The sequence below is a fragment of the Solanum pennellii genome, chromosome 7 (genome assembly GCF_001406875.1).
Source record: "Solanum pennellii chromosome 7, SPENNV200".
Taxonomy (NCBI): domain Eukaryota; kingdom Viridiplantae; phylum Streptophyta; class Magnoliopsida; order Solanales; family Solanaceae; genus Solanum; species Solanum pennellii.
The window spans coordinates 77,043,030-77,056,706 of NC_028643.1; the positions used below are offsets into that span (position 1 = coordinate 77,043,030).

Consider the following 13,677-nt stretch of genomic DNA (forward strand, 5'->3'; position numbering starts at 1 on the left):
TTCAAACTAAGTCGTATTTTAATTAAACACTTATTCCGATAAATATTTTTCGATTCCGGCAAGGGACAATTACCGTTAGCAGACAAAACCTCAAACGGCCAGCTGACGGTGACGACAGCTTAACTGTGGCGTTACTAGTTGTCTCCTCCGTATCTTTAAGCCGCGTAGAAGCGGGTAAATTGGTCTCCCTGCCCCACCAATACAGTAACACAAGTTAACTATATTCGTTTAATCGTGTATATTAGAGTCTAATTAAATTTAAATATTTTTTGATACATCAAAATATTTATACGAAAATAATACTTTTAACTCAAACTCGAAATTTTTAGATTAAAATGAAAGTATTACTGTTACCATATTCAATGATTAGGGTTGTATTAATTTATATATAAAAAAAATGAATCCATGCAAAACAGAGGCTGGTACAGATAGATAAATATTACATTTAATGTATCAGTTACAGAAGCTTCATAGCTCTTTCTGAGATACTGATGAGTGAATCAAAATCAAACCACAATGACCATTGAAACACAGCTGGTGTAACTGTGGGGGGTGGGGGGTTGGGGGTTCTTTTGTGGGGTCCTCCATTTCTCCCCTTTGCTATATCTTCTGTAAAATGACAGCCTAATCAACAGCCTGTAAAGAGCTGTTTTGGAAACTTTGCACTAAAAAGCTCTACTTGATTGTGTTTTTCATGGTGGCATTGAGGTATTCCCCTTCTGGGTTTTCTTTATTTCTTCTTTTTTCTCAATACCCATTTCTAATCTTTAAGTTTTTTTAGCTCTAGAAAATGAGGTAACAGTAGTGAAAAAGATTCATTTTTTTCTTGATTTATTCATTGCTTCTTTGCTACTCTTTAATTGGTTCAGATAGATCTATTAATGGTTTGTAAGATTAGTGTGTAAATTCTCTTTGGGGAATTTGGAGTTTGTAGTACCCACCAGGTGTTTGTTAAAATGGGGCTATGGGTGCATTTGGTTCTAGCTTTTATGTTGTCCTGTTTCTTTATTCTGGAGGCTAATGCTGCTTTTACTCCTGCTGATAAATATTTGATTGCTTGTGGATCTTCCAAAAATGTAACCTTTCTTGGCCAGATTTTTGTTCCTGATACACACCATTCTTCAGTTGTTTTGGAAAGTGAAGAAAATTCTATTTCTGCAACATCTAATTCCACTGCTCCATTTTCAATTTACCAGTCTGCTAGAATTTTCCACACTACAACATCTTACGAATTTGATATTCATCGAGAAGGGCGACATTGGGTTCGCCTTTATTTCTATCCTCTCCCTGGTTATAACTTAACATCTGCCTCAATCACAGTTGTCACAGAGAATTTTGTTCTGTTGAACAATTTCAGTTTCAAGAGATATAAGGGTACTTACCTATTTAAGGAATACTCAATTAATGTCACTTCAGATAGCTTGACTGTTGCTTTAATCCCTTCAAACAACTCCGTTGCGTTTATTAATGCGATTGAAGTTGTATCAGCTCCTGATGAGTTGATTCCTGATCAAGCAGTGACAGCATCTCCACCAGCACCTTTCAATGGCCTTTCTGGGCTAGCCCTTGAAACTGTTTATCGGTTAAACATGGGAGGTCCTTTGATTACTGCTCAGAATGATACTTTAGGAAGAACGTGGGAGAATGATGTTAAGTACCTTCATGTTAACAGCTCTGCAGTGAATGTTTCAGTTACCCCTTCAAGCATAAAATATCCAGCCACCATTACTCCTGAAATAGCACCAAATTGGGTTTATGCTACTGCTGAAACCATGGGAGATGCTAATACTGTCGATGGGAATTTCAATATCACCTGGGAGTTCCCAGTTGATCCAAACTTCATGTACCTCATCCGCGTACATTTTTGTGATATCGTGAGCGAGTCCTTGAATACATTACTTTTTAATCTGTACATAAATGATGACACTGCTTTACTGGACCTGGATTTGTCTTCAGTTGGTAAGTTGGACATGCCGTATTACAGAGATTTTGTCTCCAACTCCACTACAAATTCAGGTGTTCTGACAGTCAGTGTTGGTCCAGACACAGGAGCTGATTGGATCAATGCCCTTATGAATGGATTAGAAATCATGAAGATTAGCAATGGAGCTAGAAGCTTGAGTGGGGTTTCATCTGTTGAGACTCTATTTGTGAGGCCTCACAAAAAGAACAATAAAGGTATTATAATTGGTTCTGTTGTAGGAGGAGCATCAGCTGCATTAGCAATTATTGGGTTGTGTTATTGCTGCTTGGTAGCCCGCAGATCAAAGAGCTCTCACCAGGGGCAGCCATGGCTTCCTCTTCCCCTATATGGAAACTCTTTAAGTTTGACAAAGATGTCCACAGTTTCTCAAAAGAGTGGAACGGCAAGCTGTATCTCCTTAGCTTCACCCAATCTTGGTCGATTCTTCAGTTTCCAAGAAATAATGGATGCTACTAACAAGTTTGATGAAAACTTGCTTCTTGGTGTTGGTGGTTTTGGTAGAGTCTACAAGGGAACACTAGAAGATGGGACAAGGCTTGCTGTCAAAAGGGGCAACCCGAGATCTGAACAAGGTCTAGCTGAATTTCGAACAGAAATTGAAATGTTATCCAAGCTTCGCCACCGCCATCTTGTGTCTTTGATTGGTTATTGTGATGAAAGATCAGAAATGATTTTGGTTTATGAATACATGGCAAATGGGCCTCTCCGAAGTCATCTTTATGGAACGGATCTTCCATCTCTTTCGTGGAAGCAGCGTCTTGAGATTTGTATAGGTGCTGCTAGGGGGCTGCATTACCTCCACACTGGTGCATCACAGAGCATCATTCACCGTGATGTGAAAACTACAAACATACTCTTGGACGAGAACTTTGTAGCTAAAGTTGCTGATTTTGGTCTTTCTAAAGCTGGACCAGCTATTGATCAGACGCATGTCAGCACTGCTGTTAAAGGTAGCTTTGGTTACCTGGATCCCGAGTACTTTAGAAGACAGCAGCTTACTGAGAAATCAGATGTTTATTCATTTGGTGTTGTCCTAATGGAAGTGCTCTGCACCAGACCTGCATTGAATCCTGTCCTACCACGGGATCAAGTCAATATAGCCGAGTGGGCCATGACTTGGCAAAAGAAAGGCATGTTGGATCAGATAATGGACCCAAATCTTACAGGGAAGGTGAATTCAGCCTCCCTCAAGAAGTTTGGGGAGACCGCGGAGAAGTGTTTGGCTGACCATGGAGTTGATAGACCTTCCATGGGGGATGTTCTATGGAATCTAGAATATGCTCTTCAGCTTGAGGAAACCTCATCAGCTCTAGCAGAGCCCGATGATAACAGCACGAACCATATACCCAGCATACCTTTGACACCACTTGAGCCATTTGACAATAGTGTTAGTATGATCGATGGGATCAACTCTGGAACTGATGATGATGCAGAGGATGCTGCCACTAGTGCTGTTTTCTCTCAACTGGTAAATCCACGGGGAAGGTGAAAAGGAACAGTCTCTGGTGTATGTGATATCCCATAATTTTTATTTTGTGGCTTCAACAAAATATTAATGTGATTTAAAAATCTTTTCATTCATAGTCTTTGAGTCAATTTTTCCTAATAAATGCTCGGGTATGTACTGTAAATGATTAGTGGAGCTGGGCATCCACTGAAATTTGTCTTTGTAATACTAAGTGTTGTAACCTTGTATGAACTATTACATAGGTGATAGAGTTGCCTCTTTTACTCATAGATGTCATGACTTTAAATTGTCAAAGCATTGTAATCAGTGATGCGGAGAGAAACAATATTAATCAATTGTTGCAGCACTTCTGCTGAATTATCTTCTGATACTTGCTTAATTTGTCATGCTGTTACTGCTGCTTTTGCTGCCATAAAGGCAATAATGATGCTCTCCTAAGTTGATCGTTGTTATGAGACAAACTCAATGTTGGGAATCTGTTTTGACTATTATAGGCTGAGCTGCCATCTAAATGGTTATGAAACAGTTCAGCCGAACACATATTTTCTGTTTTGCATACAGTAATCCTCTATAGAAGTTCTGTCGCGGGCTTCTAAACATCTTAAACATATAGTTATTAGTATGTGGGAAATATGATTCATCTGTTATGTCAGACATTTCATATCATATGCTTCTATAATTTCCTTTGATGCTATGTTGGCCTAATTATTAAGTACTTAGCTACTCTTAGTGTATTCAATTGTAGCACTTTTTCACAAGTCATTCTTGAAAAGTTTGTTTGAAATCTTAGATACACATCTGCAGATTATCATGTGCCCTTGAGGAAAGAAACATAGCCTAAATAAGAACTGAAAATCATGCTTTTTATTATCTGCAACTGACATAAGAAATAATATCCCAATTGGGTGCTCATTTTCTGCAAATTATTCCATGGCCACCGCTTGATCCTCCAGTACAATCTAAAGTCCCATAATCCATGACTAGGGGGTCTGATTATTCAGAAACTCCAGCTGGAGAGAAGATACAGGAGTTACATTTGGAAGACAAAAGGGTTGAAGTTCTGTACATCTTTTCACCTCCCACTACAGGCACTGCAACACCTGGTTTTGCTGGATTTTTGAAGTCTGGCTGGTAAGTCCGGCCAAGAACGCCTTCAACCTTCGTTGAGAGGCCATAGAATCTGAATTGCACGTCCAGGTGAGCGAAGCAGTCATCAGAAGGTAATTGATAGTTGTGGATCCTGTCGTCTTCCTTGGTAATAGGTACTACATTTACTGAAATTTCTGCTACTTCTGGTAGTGTGATAAAAGCACCGTTCTTGTTTGCAGTTCTTTCTACCTTGATGCCGCTTTCAGAAGATTCCCATATGGATGGATATCCTTCTGGTAAGCCTAACTCTTTTCCGTTATAATAGAATTTCAGATGATCAACTTCGTCGTCCCAAGACTCTGCCTTGGTAGCCTCCACTGAAAAAGCATGCATGTCAAAGAGTATTCCAAGAGCTTGAATCCATGTGTAGTCTCGGGGTCTACCAGCAGGTCGCAAGCCAATGAAACGGGCATTAATCTGGAGATTAAGATCTGAAACTAAGCTGAAATGTTCATTGCTCTTGCCATGGAAGTAAAATACAATTCCATCTCCACCAATGAAGCGAGGATCCAAGCATGCTGCTCCGGGTTGATTGCAATTCGCCTTCCTGTCTGTAAGTATCAATGATCAAGAATTTTAGATATTTGTGAAGTATCATGATCATCCTTCGATTTGTTTCAAATGAACATGTTTGTTTTGAAAACATTCTTGGGGACTTTTTTTTTTTTAGCCCAATCGTTTTAAGAAAGTGTGTACAGTACTTTAGTGTTAGCGAGATAAAGTTCTAGCACAAGAAAGTCGAAGTTCAAACATGAAACAGAAAATGTTTAAGAACATAGAGAATCTCTTACTTCTGCACTCAGGCTTGCACACCGGGGAATTACAGTTGATATAGCAAACTTTAGCCTTCGGGTTACTTGGAGATTTTGATGGGCATTCCGCAGGGCAATATAATGGTTTCAGAAAGCATTTGCTTTTCCGGTTGGTGCAGGTTATTAGCTCTCCTCCATTGACCTCTGTTAGACCAGCTAGGAAGAGTATCACAATAGCGAAAAACAACTTGTTTTTTAGGTTACTCATTTTCTCCGCGCAAGCTGTATGAAGTTCAATATGTCCTAGTTTGTCTTCTCCCTTGGCCTCTTATAGAGCTAATCCAAGGAGATTCTTTTCAATTCATCTTTTAGTTCATATTATATTTTCTGCAATTTGCCAGTAAAATACTACTACTAGTTTTATAGCTTCTTGTTCATTCAATCTTAGTTGCAGTTAAAAAAATTAATTTGTAATCTTTAGTCAATGCTTTGGGACTTGCAATCCTTTATAATAAAGGAAGTTGACAATTTCTCTTGCAGATTTGGAAGCAAAATCACATGACTTAAGGGAGTATTGAAGTATCTTTCTTTATACATTTACAAGTTGCCTTATAACACAGTACTGAAAGATCTGCGTATATTCTATCCTTCTCACATCTCACTTCTGAGATTTGACAGATATGTTGTTATTGTTGGTTTATAAAGTTATATGTTTCGTATTTTGGTTATAATGACACGTTACGGGAAAACTAGTCTAGCTATATAACTTTTGAAACTTGTACACTTAACATATCATAATATCTGTGATTATAAAAGTTTTGATAAACGAAAAGTGTAAAGTTAACGTTTTTAAAATTAAGAGTATTTCATTTTTTTAATGGACTAAAATAATATATATATGTGTCGCATAAATTGAAACGGATACGTTAAACACTAATATGTTTTTCAAGAAACCTAGATTCCTTCCTATATTTCCTCCGTGAACACATCTTCGGACATGAACTACATTGTCGACTCCACCGTCCTTGTACATTAAAGTTGACTTAGAGCATGTTTGTTCAAATTGTTTGGAGGTTAATAACATTTTTAAATAATTTAAAAATAAATTGGAATCAATATGGATTTAATATAAAATTTATAAATTTAGATATATGAGAATATCTCATAGCGATTTTATACGCTAATTTGTGAGCAAATTTTAAGTTTCAAGTAAAGATTGGAAATGCCGTGCATGCGTCGACCTTTTCAACGACGTTTTGTGTCTTTATTGATGTGTCTGCTTCTAGTTGAGGGTATTTATGAAATTTGATTACTTTCTTAATTTTAATTTATTCATGTTTTTGTTACTGTTTTATATATTTGTAAATTTACTATTACATAGAAGCCTTTACAACAGCTATTTTTGACGTGTTTGCTTCTAGCCGAGGATATTTATGAAATTTTTATGCTTTCTTTGCTTTAAATTTGTTTTATCTTATTTATTAAGTACTATATAGAGGACTCCAGGAGTAGGCACCTCTTCGTTGATATGTTTATTTCTAGTCGAGCATATTTATGAGATTTTTATATTTTCTCCGTTTTAATTTGTTTTTTGAAATTACTTTACTACTATATAGAAGTCTCCAGGAGCAAGGGACCTCTTCGGCAACATTTTTTCTTCTAGTTGAGGGTGTTTATGAAATTTCTATATTTTTTCTACAGTTTGACGGTGTTTATAGAATTTCTACAAAATTAATGGTGTGTTTAAGTTTAGTTAATTAAGTACAAGAGTGTTTTTAAGGCTGTCCATAATTCAAAATGAAATTAATAATTTGCGTCAAATTTAAGAGTGTTTTCAACTCTTGTTTTTATATATTTGAAAATTACGGGGAGGTTATAATTAAAAAAGAAATATATAAATTGACACATAGCTGACATGCATTCAATTAAAAATCTTTTGTTTTCAGCACTTTGCTTGTACAAGTTTAATCCCATCCTAATTTATCTCCTTACTTCCAAAAAATTATACAAGTTTGACTAAAAAAGGGAACAAAAGAATTCTTTAGCCTAGAAGAAAGTTTGCATTATCCAGGAGTATAAGAGAGGGAAAAAGTATAAATATACTCTTAAATTATTGTAAATAATATATAGATATCTTTCATTATATTTTTGGTATATTTGTGTTCCCATCGTTTAAAAACTAGATATATATATTCTTTATTCTAACTGACATATATGTGGCATAATTTTATCATCGAACTGAGGGATAAGATTGCACCGCGTGTCCCTAGGTAGTCTTCCGTTAGAGTGAACGGTATATATGCTCTAATTTTTGTACGATAGAAATATCAATGTTCCAAAAATATGACGAAAGTTACCTGCATACCATTTACGATAGTTTCACGTCCTTTTTCCTTACAAAAGACAAGCATAAAAAAAAAAATATCCACAACATAACCAACACCACAAAGTAGGAAGGCTTCAAAATAAATAGGAAAAAGGACAAATATACCCCAAACAATCGTAAATGGTATGCAAATATCCTCTGTCATACTTTTGAGACATTGGTGCTCTTACTATAAAAAAACTAGAGCATATATACCCTTCACTCTAACAGAAGACTGAATAAGGACACATGACATAATCTTATTTGTTAATAAATGTCGGACCGATGGATAAGATTGTGAGACGTGTGCATTCGTTAGTATAAAGAGTATATATGCTCTAATTTTTGAACGATAGGGATAAAATATCCCCAAAATATCACAGAGGGTATCACACAGAAAGCTCCGTTAAAATAGAAGAAAAAGTTAACTGAAGACGGTTTTGGTCAGTTTTTTCAAACTTACGAACGGTTATGAGTTAAAAATGGGATAAATATATGGATGTAATAACAATTTGCATCAGATTTTGAACACTTAAATCCAATTTGAACTGATTTATTCGCCCGCCAAATTCAAATATCGCCGGAGTAAACCTTTACACCGTGAATTCTTTGCTTCTCCGAACACCTTCAGGATCTTAACTGGGCTTGAAATTGTAAGTTTTCTTTGTCATGAAACAAAAACCCGAATCCCTCACTGTTTCTCATGAATCCCTAATTCCCATGATATAATTCGAATTTGAAGTACTTTGTGACGCCTTTTGCGTAGAAAATTGCAATCTGGTTGTTACATTTTGTACTAGCTTTCCATGATCAATTTTAGTATCTAATTTAGTGTAAGTTTCAATTTTTCTGGAAAATAATTTTGTTTTGTATTTGTGTATGTTGAATTGGTATCAGGTTGCCGAGACTTGGAATTTTGAAGTGAATTAAGGCTATAATTAGGGTGAGTTTAGTTTAACATTGTTGTAGAAGTAGCAGTTTGTTGGGGAAATGGAAAAAAAAATGGAAATCCCAAATTCAGGGGGTTCAGTCTCAAGGAGACCTGTGAGAAGGAGGTTAGCTTCTAGGAATTATGATGAGACTGTGATGGATAAAATCATAGATGAGCAGTTGGGTAGTCCGGTGGGGAAGAAGATTAGAACGAAGAAAGATTTGGAGAAAGAAACTGAAAAAGAGGCCTTGATTGCTCTTTCTTTGGGCTTCCCAATTGATGACCTTCTTGAAGAAGAACAAAAGGCTGGAGTTGTAAGTGAATTGGATGGGAAAGAGCAGAACGATTACATCGTTGTGAGAAATCATATTCTCGCAAAATGGAGGGAGAATGTGCATATTTGGCTGAACAAAGGAAGGATAAGGGAAATTATAAGTGTTGAGTATGAACATTTGGTAGCCATAGCATATGATTTTCTTTTAAGTAACGGGTATATAAATTTCGGGGTTTCATCATCATTTGAATGTAATCTTCCTGAGGAACCTAGAGAAGGGTCTGTAATTATCATTGGTGCTGGACTCGCTGGTTTGGCTGCAGCAAGGCAACTGATGGCTTTTGGATTCAAGGTAACTGTCCTTGAAGGTAGGAACCGACCTGGAGGGAGAGTTTATTCTGAGAAAATGGGATGGAAGGGAAAGTTTGCTGCTGTGGATCTTGGTGGCAGTGTTATAACTGGTATCCATGCGAATCCTTTGGGAGTTTTGGCTAGACAACTTTCCATTCCGCTTCACAGTGTTAGAGATAAGTGTCCTTTATACAAGCCTGATGGTGCTCCTGTTGATTCAGTAGTTGATTCCACAGTTGAACTCATTTTCAATAAGCTACTAGACAAAGTTGCTGAACTACGAAAAATCGTAAGTGGATTGGCTACTGATGTCTCGTTAGGCTCCGTTTTGGAGACACTTAGACGATTATATTGTGTGGCTAAAACTAAAGAGGAGAAGCAACTTCTGCATTGGCATTTTGCTAACTTGGAATATGCAAATGCTGGATGCCTCTCGGAACTCTCTGCTGCCTACTGGGATCAGGACGATCCTTATGAAATGGATGGTGATCATTGTTTTCTTGTTGGTGGAAATCGAGCTATGATCAGGGCATTGTGTAAAGGAGTTCCTATATTCTATGGAAAGACCGTTCAGACAATTAAGTATGGAAATGAAGGAGTTGAGGTCATTGCTGGGGACCAACTTTTTCAGGCAGACATGGTCCTATGTACTGTTCCTCTTGGGGTACTAAAAAGAAGATCAATTAGATTTGAACCAGAGTTACCTGAGAAGAAGCTTGAAGCTATTGATAGGCTAGGATTTGGGTTGCTGAATAAAGTTGCCATGGTATTTCCTCATATTTTTTGGGGCGAAGACTTGGATACCTTCGGTTGCCTCAACCATCATAGCCACAGACGAGGAGAGTACTTCTTATTTTACAGTTACCATACTGTTTCTGGGGGTCCAGTACTTATTGCACTTGTTGCTGGTGACGCTGCTCAACTTTTCGAAAGCACAGATCCGTCCACTTTAATTAATCGAGTGATTAACATTCTCAAAGGTATCATCCTTTTTTGTTTTTGTATCTTTATATTTTTTTCTAGGGGTCAACTTACACGCTCCTTGACTAATCAACCAATCAGCCTGTCCAGCTAACAAACAACAGGCTTCCCATGTGATCCTGCTCATGGAGGGTGGAGAAAATGGGTTCACACCATATGTTGTAGTTGGGGTTCCAACCTTATTGTCATGATTTAACCACTAGGAGGTCTCCTTAGGAACGTATCATCTATATTTATATTAGACTGATAGATTTTTAATTTTCTTTTCCCTTTTTTTGTTCTTTGAGGAAGAACCTGAAATCTGGTTTTGATTTTCATATGGCTACTTCGACAGGCATTTATGAGCAAAAGGGAATAAGCGTGCCTGATCCTATACAATCCATATGCACAAAATGGGGAAGTGATCCCTTTTCGTTTGGCTCATATTCACATGTTCGTGTTCAGTCATCTGGCAGTGATTATGACATACTTGCAGAAAATCTCGGAGGTCGGTTGTTTTTTGCTGGAGAGGCTACGATTCGACAACATCCAGCCACCATGCATGGAGCCTATTTGAGTGGCTTAAGAGAAGCTTCTCACATTTCCCAATCCATGAAAGCGAGGCAAAACAATCCAAGGAGAACTGTATCAAAGAATGTTCGACCAAGCAATGATGCATTGGAAGAGTTGTTCGAAAAGCCAGATCTAGCATTCGGGAAGTTGTTATTTGTATTTGATCCCCTCACTTGTGATTCTAATTCTTTAGGACTGATGAGAGTTACTTTTGGAAAATCCAACGACGAGCTTAATTCAGAAGAGGTAGACAATATGCCTCAACATTTATTAAATCCATCACTGCAGCTTTATACAGTTGTCTCTCGTGAGCAAGCACACGAGCTGCAGTTGGTGAAGGAGGGAAACAATTGCAAATTGTCAGATTTGCTTGAAGGTCTTGGGTTAAAGTTAGTGGGAGCGAATGGACTAGGAGTTCAAGGCCATACTTTGGCTGCTAAAATTGTTAAAGGTAGAAGGAGTCGAAGCTATACTGCCAAGCAGAAGGCAGGCGAAAGTAGCAGTCAGTTACCTTGAGTATATATAAGCTAAGTTTCTTCAATATTACTGTATTCATGTATAGCTCGCAGGTATATATTGTGCATCTGGCAGCAGAGTGTGAAAAAGGATCGATGAAAGCGCATTTGGCATCTGGTTTGGGAGTTTCAAGCCTGCCTACTCTGTGCTGTTGTTTATATTGTGGATATTTTTCTGTATGCTTGTGCTTTGTACTCCTAGATAGTGCAAACTTTTCTTGTAGGCTAAATAGGTTTTTGCTCTCTTTTGTAGTCAAAGTTGTATAATCTTTTTAAAGGAGTGATTAAACTTGTACAAGCAAAGTGCTGAAAATGAAAGAAACTAATTGTATGCATGTCAGCTGTGTGTCAATTTATTTATTTCTTCTTTAATTATTAACTTTCGTACGTAATTTTCAAATATATAAAGAGAAAAGGATCGAAAACAGCAGGAATGTTGACAAAGAGGTGTCTGCTCTTTCGTAAACACTCTCAACTATAAACTGGAATGTTCATGAAGAGGTTGTCTGTTACTAGACTCTTCTATATAGTAGTAACTTTTAAATATATAAAAAACTAAAAAAACAAGAGAAACACATGAAAACAGAGAGAGTATAAAAATTTCATAAATATTCTCGACCAGAAACAGACACACCAACTAGTAGTAAATAAGACAAACAAATTTAAAATGAAGTATAAAATTTTTATAAATACCCTCGGCCAGAAGCATGTTGTATGTCTCTTCGTCTGCTCTAGCTCCTAGAGTCTTCTATATAGTAGCAATTTTCAAATATATAAAAGACTAAAACAAATTAAAATAGAGAAAGTATAAAGATTTTATAAATACCCTCGGTTAGAAGTAGACACGTCAACGAAGAAACGTTTGATCAAATGTTATTGAAAAAGTCGACACATGCACGGCATTTGCAATCTTCAAATGTACACATACTGCAACGAATAAACTCATCACGATGTATAATTCCTCCACGAATTGGCCTATGAAATGAATCGATGTGATATTTCAAAAAACATGTCCTCCATAGATTTTGTTTGCACCCTTCCTTATTAATCACCCAAATTTGACTCTTCCAATTTTGCATTGCCATCTTTCTCCCCAACATGTTTAATAAATTCGATCGGTGATAGCTTCACTATATATCAAACAAGTAACTGCTTATTATCAAAAAGAAAAAAAAAAGATATGGCTTAACAAATATACATTTGATTTTTTTGAGTTTATGGACTTTTATATTGTAGATTACTAAGTGTTTGAGTAAATTGTTTATATATATAATCAAGTGGATTTCATAACATAAATATAACATTTTGATCAAAATTGTAAAATAATGTTGAATTCATAACTAGAGTTAATTCTGGATGATTAGCATTACATAGTAGAAACAAGTTTTTGAGAGGACAATTTAGTAGAATAAGTTGTACGTGTATATACTATTAATCATGGGTTAGATTTAGTATTTTAATAATTTTCAAGATTAAATATCTAAATTGTTAGAAAACTACATGTATCGTGACAGCATACAAGAATTTTACTGCCTACGTGAATAATAGATATTCAATACCATTTATGCTAGAACATACAATCGTGTTAAAATACATAAACTTGCTGAAATTTAATTCGATAAATACCTTTTGAAGCGTAAACAAATATCTTCAAACGAATCCCTAAGTTAGACAGACCTTCAAGCGAATCCACAAGATAGACAACAACTATGATCTTCTACAGTGATCTCAAGTTCACATCCGAACTCTCTCAATACTTGGGTGGACAAGTATGCATAGAAAACCTTCAATCTTTTTCTAGGTTAGAGAATATCTACTTATAGAGATTTCTTCTTAGTCCAAAAAGAAAAACCAAAAGATTGAAGATTTTCTATGCATACTTGCCCACCCAAGTATTGAGAGAGTTCGGATGTGAACTAGGGATCACTGCAGAAGAGCGTAGTTGTTGTCTATATTGTGGATTCGCTAGAAGATCTGTCTAACTTGGGGATTCGCTTGAAGATATCTGCTCACACTTTAAAAGATATTTTTTATCAAATAAATTTCAGCAAGTTTATGTGTTGTAGTATAAATGGTATTGATTATCTATTATTCATATAAACACGAAATTTTGGTATGCTTCTGCTATGCATATAGTTTTTCAACAATTAGTATCAGAACAAATATTTATTCTATAATAAATATTATATCTTAACATATAGTTAATAGTATATATCACAACAATCTTCCACTTAAACTTTTAACCATCACAATTATTATAATGTACTATACCTAAATGCATGATTAATATTGCATGTATATACCCTAACAATCTTCCACTCAGATATTTAATCTTGAAGATTGGTAAAATATTAT

General features: G+C 36.2%; 3 protein-coding genes and 1 long non-coding RNA gene across 4 annotated transcripts; 3 read left to right on the plus strand and 1 right to left on the minus strand.

Annotated features, from left to right (window-relative positions):
- Positions 1–701: 701 nt before the first annotated feature.
- Positions 702–3,812, plus strand: LOC107026060 (receptor-like protein kinase THESEUS 1). Its single transcript, XM_015226899.2, has one exon. The coding sequence runs from the start codon at positions 957–959 to the stop codon at positions 3,471–3,473; it is 2,517 nt and encodes an 838-aa protein (XP_015082385.1). The 5' UTR covers positions 702–956; the 3' UTR covers positions 3,474–3,812.
- Positions 3,813–4,436: 624 nt separating this feature from the next.
- Positions 4,437–5,827, minus strand: LOC107025424. The gene is made up of 2 exons (XM_015226211.2): positions 5,393–5,827; positions 4,437–5,152 (listed from the first exon to the last, which is right to left on the minus strand). The coding sequence occupies exons 1-2, from the start codon at positions 5,619–5,621 to the stop codon at positions 4,446–4,448; spliced, it is 936 nt and encodes a 311-aa protein (XP_015081697.1). The 5' UTR covers positions 5,622–5,827; the 3' UTR covers positions 4,437–4,445.
- Positions 4,552–6,023, plus strand: LOC114077961. Its single transcript, XR_003579347.1, has 3 exons — positions 4,552–4,672; positions 4,781–5,154; positions 5,894–6,023. It is a non-coding gene; the product is annotated as an uncharacterized LOC114077961 (long non-coding RNA).
- A 2,095-nt stretch (positions 6,024–8,118) lies between these two features.
- Positions 8,119–11,657, plus strand: LOC107024690 (lysine-specific histone demethylase 1 homolog 2-like). Its single transcript, XM_015225677.2, has 3 exons — positions 8,119–8,371; positions 8,616–10,254; positions 10,590–11,657. The coding sequence occupies exons 2-3, from the start codon at positions 8,709–8,711 to the stop codon at positions 11,321–11,323; spliced, it is 2,280 nt and encodes a 759-aa protein (XP_015081163.1). The 5' UTR covers positions 8,119–8,371; positions 8,616–8,708; the 3' UTR covers positions 11,324–11,657.
- The last annotated feature ends 2,020 nt before the right edge of the window (positions 11,658–13,677 follow it).